The sequence below is a fragment of the Topomyia yanbarensis genome, chromosome 2, assembly GCF_030247195.1.
Source record: "Topomyia yanbarensis strain Yona2022 chromosome 2, ASM3024719v1, whole genome shotgun sequence".
NCBI lineage: Eukaryota > Metazoa > Arthropoda > Insecta > Diptera > Culicidae > Topomyia > Topomyia yanbarensis.
The window spans coordinates 289,829,925-289,849,290 of NC_080671.1; the positions used below are offsets into that span (position 1 = coordinate 289,829,925).

General features: G+C 37.9%; 1 protein-coding gene across 1 annotated transcript; it reads left to right on the forward strand.

Moving 5' to 3' along the window:
- Positions 1-9,496: 9,496 nt before the first annotated feature.
- LOC131680416 (uncharacterized) lies at positions 9,497-13,085 on the forward strand. Its single transcript, XM_058961133.1, has 2 exons — positions 9,497-9,595; positions 12,267-13,085. Exons 1-2 carry the CDS (start codon positions 9,497-9,499, stop codon positions 13,083-13,085), a joined length of 918 nt encoding a protein of 305 aa, XP_058817116.1.
- Positions 13,086-19,366: the final 6,281 nt, after the last annotated feature.

Sequence of the window (19,366 nt, forward strand, 5' to 3'; positions counted from 1 at the left end):
GGACGGCCTTCAAACTGACGTTATCTACACGGATCTTTCCGCTGCTTTTGACAAGATAAATCACGCTATTGCAGTGGCAAAATTGGATAGACTTGGCTTTGGTACTAATATTCTCCGTTGGATGCAATCGTATCTCAGTGATCGTCGTCTAGCAGTCAAGATAGGTGATTGTGTATCCGAAGAGTTCTTTGCTTCATCTGGTATTCCGCAAGGCAGCCATCTCGGTCCATTGATTTTTCTTCTGTATTTCAACGACGTTAACTTTTGTTTAGAAGGACCACGGTTGTCTTTCGCCGACGACCTCAAGTTATACCATAGAATACGGAATACTGATGATGCAGCTTTCCTTCAACGCCAACTGGAAACGTTTGCGGAATGGTGCGAGATCAACCGAATGTCCCTAAACCCCAAGAAATGTACGGTCATTACGTTCTCGAGGAAAAAAACGCCAATTCGATTCAATTACTGTCTAGCTGAATCCACAATTGACAGAGCGAATTGCGTCAAAGATCTTGGAGTTTTTCTCGATGAACAACTGACGTTTAAACAGCATATCAGCTATATTGTCGCAAAGGCCTCACGCTGTTTGGGGTTCATAATGAGAATATCTAAGCACTTTTCAGATATTTACTGCTTGAAATCTCTCTACTGCTCACTCGTTCGATCAACTCTGGAATATTGTTCAGTTGTGTGGAACCCTCATTATCTCAACGGTGTCCATCGAATTGAGACAGTACAGCGCAGATTTGTTCGGTTTGCCCTTCGTCGATTGCCTTGGAGCAACCCTCACCAGCTGCCAAGTTATGAAAGCCGGGGTTTGCTTATTGGACTCGATACATTGCAAGTGCGACGGGATCTATTCCGTGCTATGACGATTTCGGATATTTTGCAAGATCGAATTGACTGCCCCGAGCTTCTCAGTGCGATAAATTTGAACGTTCGCCCTCGCGCCCTTCACAATAATTTATTCCTCCGATTACCTCTTCGCCGGACTAACTATGGAGTAAACGGTGCCATCATTGGTTTGCAGCGGACCTTCAACAGAGTGTCATCCGAGTTCGATCTTCACATTCCACGTAGCAGATTACATGTTGACTTTTTAAATAGATTAAGAAATTATCATTAGGACCATACTGTGTCTGTTGATATTAATTAATTATAAATAAATAAAAATACCTCACAGTCAATGGACGCATCCGTCCTAATATCGTTTATTCTTACACTCACTCATCCATTCTCACTCATATAAGGCTAACTCATTTTAGGGACATCATATAGATTTCTGTCTCCTAAAGAAGCTATTATGTATTTTAGGCTAATTTTTTTGCCTGTGTAGTTTCATATGCTATACTGCCATCTACTATCTACTAATAATCTATTTTATTTTGCATCTAAGCCATTCGAATTTTGAATTCGAATGTAGAGCTGTATAAAATCTGCTGTATCGGCACTCCTATAAAATCTTTATTCGCTAATAGAGATTCTAGCCGATATATTTAGCTGGAAACCAGTCCTAAGCGAAACGAACTACCCTATTCTGACAATGACGAAATCTGTTCAGTCAGATGGTGAAACAAATTGCTGAGAAGAAAACGTTGTTGGTGTTTTGTTGGTGTATTTTTAGAATAATTTCTAAGATCACGATAAATGTTCTTCGATATCGGGCATCGAGAATGGTAGCTAACAGTCGGATTAAGGATCATGCAGATTTCCGGGCAAAGGTAGCCAATCCGTCAGCCGAATTCAAGCCTTCCTGATGGTAAATGGATAATAATTATTATTCCTCAACTGATTCTTGTTTCAGGGCTATCGTCGGACAGGGGATCTGCGGAAGTACTATTGCACCGTCCAAATGGATCATAATGGCGAAAGTGATTTATTTATATATAATACATATGGGGCATTCCACGCAAAATTAGCCACAATTTTTTCCCAAATCAATTTTTTTCTCGGTTTAGTAGTCAAAAATATTCGACACGTAATTATTTATTTCAACAACTTTCGAGATTTTTTGTGTTGAATTGCACCATTTCAAAAAAAAACTACTTTTTAATAAATAAATAAAGAAGATACCAAAAAGTACTCAAGACATGAAATGTGTGCCTTTTTCACAGCTTTCGGATGAAGTATATAAAAACTTAATCAACTTATTGGTTTCATGGAAAATATTGAAAAGTTTTAAACAAATCTTTTTTTTAACTTGGACATGATTTTTTTTCTTTTTTATTGTATAAAGTAGTCAAATCATTTTCCTTGGCACCATAAAAATTTGGGAGTCTGCAATTAAATACTATATGAGATATGATTTTTTTTTATTCGCACTTTGCGCGCGAAAAACGTATCGCCACGCGCTTCGCTCGCACTCAGACTTGGCTGTATGAAGTTTTATACACCAGCGCGTTGTGTAAAACACAATTGCGATTTACTTTACTATTCATTGCATTTAGATGTATTTTTAATTTCTGATTTATATGGACTTAATCAGTCAATAGTGTCACAGGAAGAAAAGATCTTCAGTTTCAATTTGGAGTCTTCGTTCTTCTCAACATAGTGAAATGATTGTGTTCCAGGTATGGTTTTGCATTTTTCGAAACAATTCTGTGGATTTTTCTCTATTCTTGCATCAGAATAAATTTGTTCGAGTGGCACGTTTTCTATGTTATTCTGAGATTTGAACTTGAAACTTTCCTTACCACCTCGTACGACTCAGTTGCGGTCGAAATTTGATCATCATTGATCATTTGTTAACTTGCTCGACGAATAATGCCTCCAGCTCCGTCGGAAGCACCTTTTTCATGGGCTGTTGCGCAAAAATGCCACTGTGTGGGGTGAATGCATTCCGATTTGTGGTGAAGAAAAAAATTAGTGCAACGTTTGACATTTGCAAAATGTTGACGAGCACCAACAGAAAAATAAATGTAAACTTCCAAGGTTTTCAAAAAGAATGGAGTTAAGAGTACGACGTACAAACGATAGGTAACTAAACTGAAAACAAGTTTTGAAAAGCGCCAGAAACTTAAAAAGCATTAGTTCAACATTTTTGCAGAACTGCAAGGATCTTTCTTCGGCAATCATTTATCGCCAGAATACAAATATCACATTTTAATCATTTTAAAAATTATCTCATGCGACGACCAAACAACAATATTCCCAATCGTTTTTTATTATAAAATCAACAACAAAATTGAGTTTAAATGTGTAGTCTTTTTTTGTATTTGTATTTGTGTTTGTGTTTGTAGATATTTACACCAACAGGCCCCTTGGCCCCAATGGTGACTCCTTATAGACTAATTACATCAATTGACATTCAACAAAACCTCTTGGTATAACAGATAATTTGCAATCACAATGTTAACATTTAAAGAGAATACCAACATGACAATATCCACAACATATTTCACATATTGCATAAATTAGACAAAACATTTTTTCACATTTTAATTTCACTCTGTCTGTTGCCGCAATCCATCCGAATTGAAATATGAAGTTTATGCAGGTCCAGGTTTCCACGTTGTGTTAATACGGTTTTCAAATTCCCTGCATCGGATGTTACGAGGCCATGTTGTAGCTTGCAGAGCAACCGATTTCCATTTGTTGTTGAGCCTAACTCTGAATGACGCGTAGTCAATGGTGTCGCATGATTTCCAGACATGCACCAGTTTCTTAACCTCAACTGTTTCACTCGAACTAAGGCCAAGTCGTTGTGAGACTAAAGAACTAACTTCACCTTCGCTTACATGGGGTTCAATGTTTGATAGGTACAAAGCGAACTTCATATTGTCCTCCCAAGAACGGCTCCGCGGCGGCATAAAAACTGAAGCTATCCGACCTCCATCACTTGATGTGTTTTGAAAATTGACGGAAGAAACTGGAGTTGAGTGATGATCACACATTTGCTTATTGGGAATTATTTGAGATAGAGTGTTCTGAATCTCTTCAATTTTTGTTTTCATGAGCGCTATATTCTTCTCCATGCATGATGATGGAAGTTTCAGTTCCGGTGAAACAAACAGTGAAGCAGTTAAAGATTCGTTGAAAGACTCCAAGCAATCATCACACAACCAAATTATATGTTTGGTAGGACTATCGAGTTTTGCCTCATTCAGTCCAACGCATTTGGCATGGAATCGTTCAATGCAGCTTCCTCCACACATAGTAAACAAGTCCGTTTTATAGTCGATCGCCGTATCGCATTTTTTGCATTCCATTCTCCACTGCTCCACTCCACAGGATTGGAAGCTAATAGCAAGAGAACAATGGCTCCTCGGCAGTTGTAAGTTGTATCAACACTGTTGGAGAATTATCGCACAAAACACTACTTTTTTAATACTAATTTTATCACCGCCAATTCACCACAAAGTTTAGACGTTATAAATTAACACTTTAGCCTACGGATAAGGTGTACTTGTATAACATTCGATACAAACGGAGAGCAGGAAGTACAACAGCCGACGCGGGAGATACAATTACAATTTTTACTCGATTAACGCAAACAATCGATTAATTTCAAAAATAATCGAAAAATCAATAATCGTTTACAAGCTTTCGGTATAATCGAGCAAATCGAGTAGCTGCTATCAATTAATCGAGAGCATAAATAATGCACGGTGTGCGTTGAAAATGAAAGTTGCATAACATAACATAAGACAAGACTTCTCAAAATTTTTTAAAATGTCCAGTGACCTTTTTTTTGGCTGACACACTAATATTTATTAAGTAATCGATTATTGATTTTAATCGATTATCTTGGTCGATTAATCGAATGAATTAATCAAGCTCTCAAAAATTATTCGATTAACGGATAATCGATTATTTGCAAAAATCAGACATCACTGAATAAAACAATAATAATCATAAACAAACATAACGCATTAGCTGTCTATGTTTTCCTCATGCTGGGTCATTAGGCCGAAGGGCATTAGGCCGAATGGTCATTAGACCGAATGGTCATTGGGTCGAATGGTCATTAGGCCGAATGGCCATTAGGCCGAATGGTCATTCATCCGAATACAAAAGGCTGAATGGCCATTAGAACAAATAAACCAAAGATAGTGATAGATGAAGTAGTTGGAACGGAAAAGAATGATCAGTTTTCAATGAAGGGTGATTTATTTAGATTTTTTAAACTTAAAATTATAACGTTTAGCATATTTACACCCCATTTCTCGCTACTGATTTATTGACTGCATGGAATAAAAAATAAAATGGACGCCTAATGTGGCTACGCCACATCGCTTCAATCCGGGTGATGTCCGACATCGATACTGCTTCCGTAATTTGACTAGCTGGATAGAAGTCTTGGAATGCACAGGATATAATTTGAAAGAACAGCTCATATTAATAGGAAGGATAAAACATCAATGATTTAAATTAATTGAGTTAGGGAAATAATTAGAGATTTTGAGAGAGAATGTAGAACAAAATAGAAAAGTAAGAGATAGTGGAAGAGGGTAAGAAAAAATGGTAGAGAAGGAATATGAAAGAGAAAATTGAATTGTTTCCATTCCACAAGACTTTATAATGCATTATTGATTAGATTGTCATAGAACAGATTATTTTAATTACAGACAGATTTGTTGTGCTTAGCATCCTTTTGCCTATTGGCTGGACATTGATGCCGACGTAATGTAAAAAATAAAATATAATAGCGCCTAACGTGGCTACCCCGCATTGCTTCAATCCTTGTGCTCGGACCTCAAATGAAAAAAAAATATTTATGATATCAGACAATGAAAACAATACGAGATTCGTTCAATCGAGATACGAAAATTTAGCTCATACCGAGAAGCTCCGAAAGCTGTACGGGATAAGTTTCGGATCCCTTTTTCGGATCCCTTTCCCTCCTTTATATAATGGAACTGCGCGCGGGGCTTTGCCGATTTTTTAAAAATCGCCGGTAAAAAAATTCGAAAAAAGGAAAACATACAAAACTCGAGCATCGTCTAAGCTACATTTTAGTATTTTTTAAGTTGCGAAATTTGGTGTTTTGTTCGAATGGTGTACCGGCAAAGCTTTGATTTTCAAATTTCTCTTATATTTCCTATGCAAGTACTACTTTTTATTTACATACATTTGTTGAGAATTTTATAAGGAACATTTCCACCGCTTACATCACATAGAATCGAAGCACCGTTTCGGAGATATGTACATTTTGCCATACATTAAATCATATTTAGAAAAATCATACTTGCGCCGCTGCGGATTAAAAATTTTACACTGTTGCCGCATTTTACCCATGCTTAGTTGGTGTGCAAACGAAATGAAATCCCACGTGTTACTGTTGACTTTTAAATTATTCGAAATCGTTTCCCGCTAATCAGACCAGTTGACATTGGTCACGTTATACAAATGTATTTTGAATAAATTGATTTTTTACAGAAAATACTACAAGTTTTATTTTATCCTCGCGGTTTTATTTTATCCTCCCCATTAGTGGTACACTAAACGAGCAGCCGCCGTTGCTCAAAGATGATTTCGCTAGAGTTTCTCAACGTGGTGCACTCGGGGCACTAGCATGACTGGCACCGGAATGTTATTATTATGAATTAGAAATGTATGATGTAAATTTTGTAGTGATATAAAAAGCCTCCTAACTAAAATGCATTTAAACAGTGTTTTATTAGAAATGCTACTTCTGCTTTACTACAAATAATCTGTTAACTAAAATAAATTTTGCAACTGAATTGATAAGGAATATGAATTTAATTTTATGATATGCAGTCTTCAGTTACCCGACGACGCGGATCATTGCTTATTTAATAACAGCAGATAGATGGTTCTCGATAACATGTCTCCAAAATGTAGATTGAAGTTTCTATAAACATTTTGTGCATAGATATTCTTATAACATGTTCTAGACCAACACAGCACAAGTTAGTCGGTGCTTCAGGCATGCCTGACAGGTTCACAGTTTTTTGAAACTGTTTGTAATCTGTGAATATGAATGAAAAGTATGGAACGAATAAAAATGCAATTAATATATTGAAAATAAATGTAATGAACTTATGTGCATATTATACATATGATTGAACATAATGGTGATATATGTGTAGTATATATGATAGATAAGGCAAAATAAAAAAAAAAGATAAAGAAAGTGAAATAATTGTTTCAATGTACCTAAACTATGTGCATAAAAGACGCGCTAACGGTTAGTTTTTATGCTTCATTGCAACATAGAAAATGTGAATATGATATAATATACACCCGCATAAAACAACAAGGAGATCGACATGACACACTCGACAAAGCGCGATTCCACAAACACCGTTGCTTGGAAAATTTCGTCTCCCTAGAAACTAGACGCTTGAACCAGAAAGCAAATCTCTTGTTGAAGCGTGGTTCCACGATCCGTTACGTTGGTTACTGTAAATAGGAACGTGCTAAGCGACAAACAGTTAGTTTTTGGAAACGTATTTCTCACAAAATCCTCAGGATTCTGTTACGTTGGTTACGGTGGGTAGTTGAAAAAACAAGAACCTTCTTCGCGACAAACAGTCAGTTTTCGGAGTAACGTATAGAAGAACGGACGTAAAATGGATTTTCGCTCCAAATCTAAGCCGGGACACGACAATGGCGCAAAACACGCTCCGGGGAAGTAAGTATTCTGTTTCATCGGAAATTTGGGTCCAATAGATAGTAGCGGCAACCATTTTAGCAGTATTTTGGATCTCAGAACGACTTGTACAAGTTTCCGAAAACGGCGTGTAAATTATCTAAATTTGAACTTCCAATATGGCGATTCCATCTTTGGAAAATTATATAAGAGCATAAATTTTCACCAATAATGCTCAATTCATGATCGTACGCTTGAGTGCCTGTACTGGTTATTGAAATAGCTTCCTCGAGCGGAACAAACCCATTGGTAAAACTAAAATTCAATTTCAAATATACTAACCATGATCGCATAGTTGTCCCGTTTTCTATGGGATTTCCTATCTTTATGGGACTGATATGCGATCATGGGCAGTACATTACGTTTAAATGCGTTAATCCTATAACAAAATCTTCCCCCGAGAGGGACCAACAGCTTGGTGTGGCTGAATGATTCAAAATTACGCCTGCGTGCGTGGATGAGTTCCCTCGTGAGGGAACAGCAACTTTGCGTGGCTGCGAGAATAGTCGTTATACAACCCTTGAGCGGGACTCATTGACCTCTGCGCTGGACAATGATTATCATTCCTGCAGTTTTAAATCAATTGTATGGAAAACTAATGTTAAAACCGTGGTTATTGCAATATAACCATGCCATTCTCGTTTTTGATTGCCGATAAAGAATATATAAATGAAGAATCATAAACATAAAGTATGTATTAAAGTCCTAAAATGTTCCATTGTATTTTTAGGAAATGGAACGGACCCTCTAAGAAAGAATTACAAGTTTTAAAAAAAGCACTCGAATCGGAGAAAAAACGAACGGCTTGCCTGGTTTCAAAATTAAAAAAAGCAAAAACAGATAAACGTGAACTTGAAGAGGCCTACGCTATTCATGACGCGCAAGTTGATTTCACGCGTGGTAATTCTACGATGCGCGATGATCGGCAGATTAGCGACGGCGAATCCCTGTTCATGACATCTGTAAATAATTTATCAGTGGCTTCACTGAACGTGGCAGAATGCAAACCTTCAGAAAATGAAGACGAGATAGATAGAAAGTGCTTTGATAATTGGAAGGAGATGATAGAGGCATCGTTTCAGCTTGTGGGGATAATCGATGAAACAACAAAAATGAACGTCTTCAAAGTGAAAGCAGGTCCTAAGCTTCTGGAGCTTCTGGACAGTACCACCGCACCATCCGATGCGCCCGATGTAATTACTGCCCCTTATTCGAATGCTGTCAGTCGTCTAAAGTACTATTTTGGATCTCGCGAGTACAAGTTTCTACAACGCCAGAAGTTGCGATCGACTTCACAGAAAGTCGGCGAATCGGACATGAAATATGTCAAGCGGATTATTGCGTCCGCTAAGTTGTGTGACTTTGAGGAAGAGCACTTAGCTGAAAACGTGGCGGATGTAATCCAGTTGCACGCCTTGAATTTAAAAGTTCGCGAAGCAGGTAGGAAACTTCTGCGAAAAGGAGGAACGATTACTGATCTTATCGAGAAGATACGCGCATACGAGGTGGACAAAGCAAACGAGGAAATTTTCAAAAAAAATCACCCACAAGCGGTAACGTATGCAGAAGTAGCTGCTGTTTCAAGTGGACAGGCTAAATCCAGGTATTTGAATCGTACGGACAACCATTCAAAGGGAGATAGCTCACGCAGGATTGGCTACGAACAGGCTGGGAACTTCAGCAAGTGGCGGAACAATCGAGATAGAGGTTACTTTCAGCGCTCAGGGTAGAATCTCCGAAGCAGCTAGAAACCCGTGTTGGAGATGCACCAGCAAATTTCATCTGCCTTCTGCTTGTCACGCTTTAAGTAAGATCTGTCGAAACTGTCAAAATATCGGCCACATTGAACGTGCTTGTCGAGAGATGCCATCGCCAACAACTATGAAACGTGAATGCGATTACGAGAATGAAATTACACCAAAAGCAAAAAGAATTGCCGTATTGGTTAAGGAGGACAATCCAAACGAAGACAACAATGCCGTAAGTGAATAATTAGCACTACCTTGATTATTGATTAGTCCACTGCGATCCGATTTCATCACTTGTATTAAATGTTTTGATTTAGAATTAGTTACTGTATCTTTGTTGTTAAGGAGTAAATAAATACAAATATGTTCTGGTCAATTTGAAATTTCAATATCAAAATCGCCTACAGGCTTGCCTTTATCAACGGACTCTATATCAAAACGCAAACGCATGGATGATCAATTACTTACGACAAGTAGACTGGCCCTAACAGATATCTTATTACAGAAAGAAATTAACGGAATTTCCAATATGAAATGTGGCGAACAAACGGAAAACCAAAGCGGGATTATTGTTGGTTGTATCGCTGGGATATGCGTCGAGTTCTTAATAGATTCTGGGGCAGAAGTGAACACCGTTGGAGAAGATGTGTATGAGCTCTTGACGAGTTGTGCACAGTCTAAAGATCGTTTATTCGATGTCACCAAGGGTGCAGACAAACCGTTGAAGGCATATGCAAGTCCTGGCGAGATCGCGGTTGTGGCATCCTTCGTGGCCGAGTTATTCATATCGGAGGATCGTCCGCAATTTCTCGAAAAGTTCTATGTTATTAACAATGTCAAACCGTTACTTAGTAGAAAAACAGCGATCCGTTATTGTGTGCTGCAGATCGGGCTAAATGTCCCAATCCATTGCTCATCACCTAACGATGGTGCAAACAAGCCGTTTCCGGGTGAAATTTTCGCTGTGGAATCTTTTGATGAATTCCCGAAATTCAATGTACCTGCTGTTGTCCTTGATTATGACAGAATCAAACCACCTTCAAGTAACATATATACGAATATTCCGTTGGCTTTCCGGGCAGAAACAGAACGTAGATTGAATAATCTGCTGTCTTCCGGCATTATTGAGCAAGTTATCGATCCGATGGACAGGTCATTTTGTTCGTCCCTGCTAGTAGTACCTAAAGGTAAGGACGATATCAGACTCGTCGTGGACTTGAGAGGACCCAATAAGTCAATTATACGGACTCCGTTCAGAATGCCGATTCTTGAAGAAATTCTCTCAGATTTACACGGTTCAACTTGGTTTTCTACTATTGATTTGACCAGTGCCTTTTTCCATGTGGAATAAGCTGAAAAATCAAGACATCTTACAAATTTTTTCGCCGGAAGTTCTACTTTCCGTTTCAAAAGGCTACCCTTCGGTCTCTGTAACGCTCCCGACATTTTTCAGGAGATACTACAGACAAAAATTCTAAATGGCTGTCGTGGTGTTAGAAATTACCTTGACGATATTTTAGTGCATGGAAAAACAAAAAAAGAGCACGACGAAAACTTGAAAGAAGTATTACGCAGACTAAAGGAGCATCGAGTAAGCATAAACGTCGATAAATGCGTTATTGCACAACAATCCGTGAAATTTATTGGGTTTCTTTTGTCACATGATGGAATGCGAGTAGAGGATGAAAAATTACGAGCGATCAGAGAATTTCGCAGACCTGAAACGCAATTGGAGGTGAAGAGTTTTTTGGGCCTGGTGAATTTCACAGAGAGATTTATATTAAAAAGGGCAGATAAAACGGAAATGTTGAGGTTATTAGCAAAGTCTGACACATTTTATTGGTCTAAAGCAGAAGAAGATGAGTTTCTCTATTTGAAGTTTGAAGCACTGAAATCCATCGCTCGGTTGGGATATTTCCATCCAAATCACGTAACGGAATTATATGTGGACGCCTCGCCTATAGGTCTAGGAGCAGTACTAATCCAGTTTGACGAAGAAGAAAAACCCCGAATAATTTCATGCGCTTCAAAGGCATTGTCGGATACGGAGAAAAAATATCCTCAAACGCAAAAAGAAGCCTTGGCTATGGTCCCTGCTTTTTACCTGACTAGTAAATCGTTTACTATTCGGACAGATTCAGAGGCCAATGAATTTATTTTCGGGAATGGACATAGATCAAGCAAACGCGCAATAACCCGTGCTGAGTCGTGGGCACTACGACTTCAGTCTTTCGATTTTTTAGTCAAACGTGTTCCTAGTCATTTAAATTTAGCAGATGCATTATCTCACCTGATAGCAAGGACACAAAGCGATGAACCTTTCGACGATGATAACGATAAACATGTTTTATACGCTGTAGACAGTGGATATATGAATATCACTTGGAAAGACATTGAGTTTGCTTCCGAATCCGATGAAGATCTATGCACAGTAAGAGCAGCTAACCTCTGGAATATGGCCAGAACACCTTCGGCGGTTTGAGGTGCATTGTAAAGTTTTGCGAATTTTCGGATCAATTGTATTCAAAGATGACAAAACCGTGCTCCCTGGCAGCCTCCGTTCAAAGGCTTTGGCAACTGCACATCAAGGGCACATTGGCTGTGCAGCTATGAAACGCATCTTGCGAGAGTACTTCTGGTGGCCGGGAATGAGCAAGGACGTAGAGAAATTCGTCAAAGAATGTAGGGTATGTCTTGTAATATCAAAAAAGAATCCACCCATTCCTCTTACAAGTCGTAAGCTGCCAGATGGGCCTTGGCAAATGTTACAAATCGATTTTCTATCGGTTCCCGGATGTGGATCCGGTGAGCTTCTGGTATGTGTTGATACATATTCGAGATATTTGTCCGTTATGGAAATTAAGGCTATATACGCGAAAACAACGAATTCTTCACTATCGAAGATCTTTCACGTTTGGGGACTTCCTTTAACGCTACAGAGCGATAACGGTCCACCGTTTCAAGGACACGAGTTTATCAGCTATTGGGAATCCAAAGGTGTCAAAGTCTATAAGTCGATCCCTCTGCACCCACAATCGAATGGTTTAGTCGAAAGACAAAACCAAGGGATAATAAAGGTCCTCGCTGGAGCAAAAGAAAGCGGATATGATTGGAGAAAAGCCTTGCAGGAATATGTACACGTCCACAACACCGTGAAACCTCATGCACGATTAGGAGTAACACCCTTTGAGCTTCTCGTCGGCTGGAAATATCGTGGCACATTTCCAAGTTTGTGGGACGCGAAAGATTGCGGAGACTTGGACAGATCAGATGTTCGAGATACTGATGACGTGGCTAAATTAATAAGTAAGCAGTATGCAGATCAGCATAGAGGAGCAAAATGCAGTGACATTGTAGTCGGGGATAAAGTCATCGTTTCGATTCCAAAGAAAAGCAAAATAGACCCAACGTTCTCTTCGGAAACATTTACCGTTCTAAAGCGTCATGGAGCCAAAGTAGTTATCAGAAACGAAGACGGTGTACAGTACGCACGTAACATTCAGGACGTTAAAAAGGTTTCTGGATTAATTGAATTATTGAAGGATTCTGACGAAAATGTTGTAGAGCCCATCACTGATTTCGATTCGTTGCCAACTGTGCCTTTGGATGAACCAAACGATCATTCGATAGATGTATCCAACGCCTGTCCAAAGAGACCAAAGAGAGATATTCGCAAACCAGCTAGGTTTAATGATAACTTTATATATCACGTGTACCAATAGATAGACTTTTGAAACCAATTGTTCTTACTATTTAATGCAAATTGAAACACATAATACATTGTTAACATACACTAGTAAATATACTGAATGATCCCGTCCATTGACTATGTATCTTTAATGTTTAACAAAACATCATCTAGAGTAGGGGATGGATGAATTGTAGTATATATGATAGATAAGGCAAAATAAAAAAAAAAAGATAAAGAAAGTGAAATAATTGTTTCAATGTACCTAAACTATGTGCATAAAAGACGCGCTAACGGTTAGTTTTTATGCTTCATTGCAACATAGAAAATGTGAATATGATATAATATACACCCGCATAAAACAACAAGGAGATCGACATGACACACTCGACAAAGCGCGATTCCACAAACACCGTTGCTTGGAAAATTTCGTCTCCCTAGAAACTAGACGCTTGAACCAGAAAGCAAATCTCTTGTTGAAGCGTGGTTCCACGATCCGTTACGTTGGTTACTGTAAATAGGAACGTGCTAAGCGACAAACAGTTAGTTTTTGGAAACGTATTTCTCACAAAATCCTCAGGATTCTGTTACGTTGGTTACGGTGGGTAGTTGAAAAAACAAGAACCTTCTTGGCGACAAACAGTCAGTTTTCGGAGTAGCGTATAGAAGAACGGACGTAAAATGGATTTTCGCTCCAAATCTAAGCCGGGACACGACAATATGAAGAATGTAACAAAATACCGACAATACACATCAGTTCCACACTAAATTTAGGAAGACAATGAAACTTTCGCCAAATTGTTTAGTTTTAGATATGTATAACCTTCGGGGAACTTTCTTTGTATTTCTTGGATATTGTATCGATATTTGTGAATTTAAGGTTTAGGAGTTCATACATCAGATATCAGATCAGATTTTTTTTTGTTATTCGAAGTGAACCTGCAAAATGCTTCACGAAATTCTAAATCAATTTCATTTAAACAAACATCTTCTAACTAAGTATTATTTTACTCTTTGAATCCTGTGTGTGTTTAAGTTTTGTCATAACTCTAAAAATAGTTAGATTTGGCCCGAAGGGTGATGTGTCGTATTCCATTCGACTCACTTCGTCAAGGTCGGAAAATGTCTGTGAATGTATGTATATATGTATGCTTGCACATGTACGTGTGTACATGGTGTAGAAACTGGATCGCCGTGATATCACAGTGATGCAAAACTTATTGAAATGGGTTCCAAATTACCTGAATTTAGCACTCGCTAATGACTAACCAAATTCGCTTTGGCCACTTTCGACGGCCGGTTTGTTGGACTTTCATTTTGATTATTTTGCCTTCTTTTTTTTGTTTTTATGTTATATTTGCCTTTTTATACAGAAAGGTTATACCAACACACTGAAAATTGTCAACCTTATCCTAATTTTTTGTCTAAAATAAGCTTTTTGGTGCAGCTATGAGCGTGCGGCGAGGGGTTACCATATATCACCTTCTCCCATTAAACCCATTAAATCTCCCCCATCATACCCTCTCAAACCGCAACCCCATCTCATCTTCTTCAGGCCAACCTCCGTTAGACCCACCCACTGATACCTTCACCTACCTATGACTTTTGAAGGATTCGCCGCGGGTCCGAAGAATATCATCCGCCAACCCAGTACTCGACGACTTACTAGACTGAGGCGCAAATTTGTTTCGCTGATCTCCCATTTGCGCGAAAGTTGCAAGTTTTGCTCTTCTTTCCCTGTCACCATACACGCCTTCTCTCCCCTGTCCTCGATACACCTGCTGCTACACTGATGTGGAAATAAGCCCCCCTTTGAATATCTTGACCAAGCATAAGTCTTCGTTAAAAAATCAAATTTGTATTCTGTATTCCTAGTTTTAAGTTAGCTGTAATTTTTACTCTTTATTGAAACTCTTGTCCTCCATCTTGTAAATAGAATTTTATCCCTAGTTTTAAGATATCTGTGAAATTTCTCATAAATATTTGTTCCACCTTTTGTGTATTGAACTATATTGTTAGTTTTAAGATAACTGAATTTTTTTCGTAAAATACTATTACTCCCTCTCTTGTATATCAAACTGAATCCCTTGTTTTAAAATTTTTCATAAAAATAATCTTTTGGCCCTCTCTGTAAACTTATTTTCTTGTGTAAAAAAAAATATTTCAACATTGTAACCTCCTAGTTTTAAGATATCCAAAATGTAAAAACAAAAGAATTTGGCACCGCCAAGCTAACGCATTTGTGCCTATCAAATAAACGAAATGAATAAAAAAACTGGATTATGCATCTAAACATTTTGACACCTTATATTTCAAAGTTATTCCTATTTCGAGAAATCCTTTTATTATTCAACAATAGAAAAAAAATTCTACCTGGTCATATCACAGTTCAATGGTCATAGCTTTTCCAAAGACACCATGTAAATATTTATACGGGTGATTTATATGTATGTGGTACCAGAGCCAGCTTACAATTAATTTTTTGATGGTGTCTCTTTACAACAAATTTTAATTTCTTTTATTTATTTTAGAAAGTTTACATCGGATTGCATTTTTGCAGAACATTGCGTATTATTAAGAAAATTGTAATACTAAGAAAATGTATATCTTTGATTAGCATTATGTTTCAAATTTATTTTTTCTCTAAACTGATAAAATACTGATTTGTTACACTTTTCAAGAATATTGTCCGATGTTTCTGTACAAATTATATTGTACAGTTTTTTGTGAGTGCGCCTAAATTGTATATTTTTATTCAATAAACAAATCTTATATTTATTACTAAAATATTAAGCGATTCTTCGTCTGCTTTTACCCAACGGAGCTACATTACATTTCCGCAGTTAACTCCGAGTCTTGTTTAATCCATGAAATTCCTCGACCTTTAAACCATGTAGCTGCGTCTTGCGTTTCGTCATTCTCGCCATACATTACACCTCTTAGAACCTCTGCGTACTTGAGCCATTTCGCCCCGAACTCCACTCGGATATTCTCCTGCGGAAAATATCGCAAACCGTTTAGCTTCGGTTTATGTGAGTCATTTAGCTCCTGTTGTTGTGAGCCGTTTAGCTGCTGATTCCATGAGTAATACTCCAGTTTCGAATATTTCTCAGCGATGAAACTCCTGCACTCCGACTGCCAGTTCTCCGGCGACGGAATTTTTCTGGGTACCAATGGGTAAGTGATCTTCCAGCTTCGCTTCGATCTACTCGATACAGATCCAGTGGTGGATCTAGCCCGCTCACGAGCTACCCGATAGAGTGTCGAGATCAGTCCGGCGATTCCAGGGGGAGCGTTGCATCCGGTAATTCGGCGCCTCGACGACCCACAACCGGTCTAATCTACTCCGATGGAGTGTTTCCCGAAGACGGAATTTCTCCCGAACACGAATTGTTGTTTCATGGCGGTTTTCTAGCCGTGCTACTTTGATGACCCCTTCGCCACTTGCAGTGCAGCCTGAAGAGTATAGGCGTCACTACTCTGATGACAGCGTTCCAAGTATGTTCGTCGTGAGACACCTCTTCGATAGTAATAAGCACTCTCACGAAGGACAAGTTCTTTGAATCTATGGACTTCGAAATCCACGTATTCGGGTGCCATTTGCCTATTCACACACTCCGGACAAAGTGGTGATGAATAGTCTGGAGGACCCCTGCCAGCTCGAGAAAGACCGCCCGGTGTCCCAATACATGATGCATCCGTCCGAATCTGTAATCCTTACTGTTGATTCCCGATGCCGGGAACTGAAAGTTTGATATCTTACCGTTCTGTACACGCCCGCGACACGAATAGCCATTAGAAGATACGTGCACGTTAGCTTTGTTTGTTTCCTCTTTAAGCTCAGCGCAGCAGCCCAAGTGGGAAACGCCATACTTCAGCATAGAGGAGGAGTTACCCAATTACTTATTTAAAATTATTTTTCTTATTTACAATTACAATTATTTTTCCAAAATCGACTTTTTTGTATTTTTTAATAGTTCTAAGTAATTTATGCGGGCTGTCATTTGAGAAATTTGAAAATTTAAATTTTTATATTTTTTTCTATTAGCAGTCAAAGTTAACCATGTAGGTTACCCCAGTACTAGCTGGCGTCCAAAAGGGACTAGTCCCACATTGTGTTTTATGGAAATTCGAGTTTTCTCATTCTTTTTCCGAGGTTTCAAGAAAAAATAGTCGATCGATTTGCCATCAGTAAATGTAATGTTGTAGCTTACATAACTCGATATAATACTGTTTTTAGTTTGATTGCATTGTGAGTTGACGTTTTAGCCAAAACAGTCGTTCCTGAAGGTGAGTGCCGCTTACATAATTGCTTTTTTCTATCCAATATATATTTCTTGCGCGAATGTATATTGTTAAACGTAATTTTTCGAAAATTCCAGTGAAAGTGTCATGTCGCTACATTAAAAGTTGACCGAGCAATAAGGGATCAAGAGAAAAACGGTACATTGTGGTCGGAAAATTAAATAAAAACGTGGAATCAATTATTATCTTCCGTTATGTAGTTAAGGTGTCTTCGGAAAAGTTGGTGTATGGCACCTAACGCTTTATTTGGTTGAATCATACTAGTTCGGAATTCAGTCGGAAGGGCGCTTATCAATTTTTAATAAAGCTATATAGAAATGTGGTGTCTTCGAGAAAATTGTAGGTTGTAGGTTCTATCATTTTCAATATATCTTTTGAATATGCAAATTTTGTAGGTCCTGTATGTTTCGAGATACAGCATGCTTTGATTGAAAAAATTGCTTACAGATTATGTTTCCAAAAATGCGTCATATTTCGAAACTTGTAGGACCTACAAAGTGAGTATCTTCGAAAGATATGCTTATAAACCTGACATAAAACTTTGCTGGAGACACCATCTTTCCATCTCGTTCCATTAAAAAGTTGATTACAGCACCGTCGTAGCGACTGAATTCCGATCTAATATGAAATGATCGAATAAAGCGCTAGAAGCCATGCAACAACTTTGCCGAACACCATAACTCTAAAACGAAAGATCAAGAAAGGACGTGTGAATTGGGGTTTAGCCCCTTTTGGACCCAAGGTACCCCCGGGATTAACCCTTCGAACTTCGAAAATGCTCGTGAATTGAAATGTAGTTCATATAATGGTCTTATTTTTGCTAGACAACATAAACCAATGAATTTCTAATAAAATCGTGTATTTTAACAATAAAAACAATGTTAATTTGGAAATGCGGAAGTTTTTAGCCCCCTTTTGGCGCCAGCCATTCAATTGATACTGAAACTTTCACAATTTAAACAATACACATTAAAAAAATTTCACCCAGAATTTCAATATAAAATGCCTAATGGAAAAATAGTTTCAGCTATTTCAAAATAATGCCATTTGATTCCGTATACCCTTTATCTCAACTCTTCCGAGCAGTTCCAGTGTTAACACCCCGCTATACATTATATTCCACTAAGGTTCGTCGCGGTGCGGATGTAGGCGGTAAATGGATTGTCCGCACCGCAACCGCAAACAAATTATAAAACCACACCGCTTACCGCAACCGCAATTTATTTACCGCACCGCACCGCGCGGTAATGCGGTAAATGCGATAAAATTTTTATATTTTAAAAAATTGTTTAGAAAAATTGTGCAAACCATATATAATAAAATGTTATTCTTATTCACACGAAATTTACTTTAAGAGACTCCTCAGAATGTAATGTTTATGAAAAAAAATCAACTTTTGTATTTTCTATTAATCAAATTCCGTACATTTTAAGGCAAACATTATACATTCAAGAACGTTCTACTGCAGTAATTGGAAAACTTTTATTTTAGCAACCCTTCAGTTAATTGAAAAATGTGGAATAAAAATGTAATAAGAAATGTAGTTGCATATTTTTTTGCTTAAAATTTTCATATTTTCAATGTTTTTGACATATGAAAATGAAATGGATGGATGATTTTTGCATTTACGTAGTAAAAACCTTCTTCCATTCTTAAAGGAATCTCACCAAAAAAAATTAAAGTCGAATTTGACGAAAAAAATGCTCTATACATTACATCTAAGCAGGAGTCCGGTCTCAACCGGTACAGAATTATTGAACATTAGAAAAACTGCAAAAAATGTATGGTTAGGGGGTTTTACGGACAAAATATCCCAAAACTCTAACTTCCGCATTCTTCAAGAAACAGATGTATTCTCATTCAAAAACTAAGATTGCTCCCTTTAAAAATGTATGAAGTGTAATTTTCTAAAGGCTAGTTCGAAAGTTCTAGCATTTAATGTATTTTCCTGTAATATTTTCCCAAAGAGCCAAAGGCAAAAACATCAATTGAAGTGAACCGGAGTCAAAC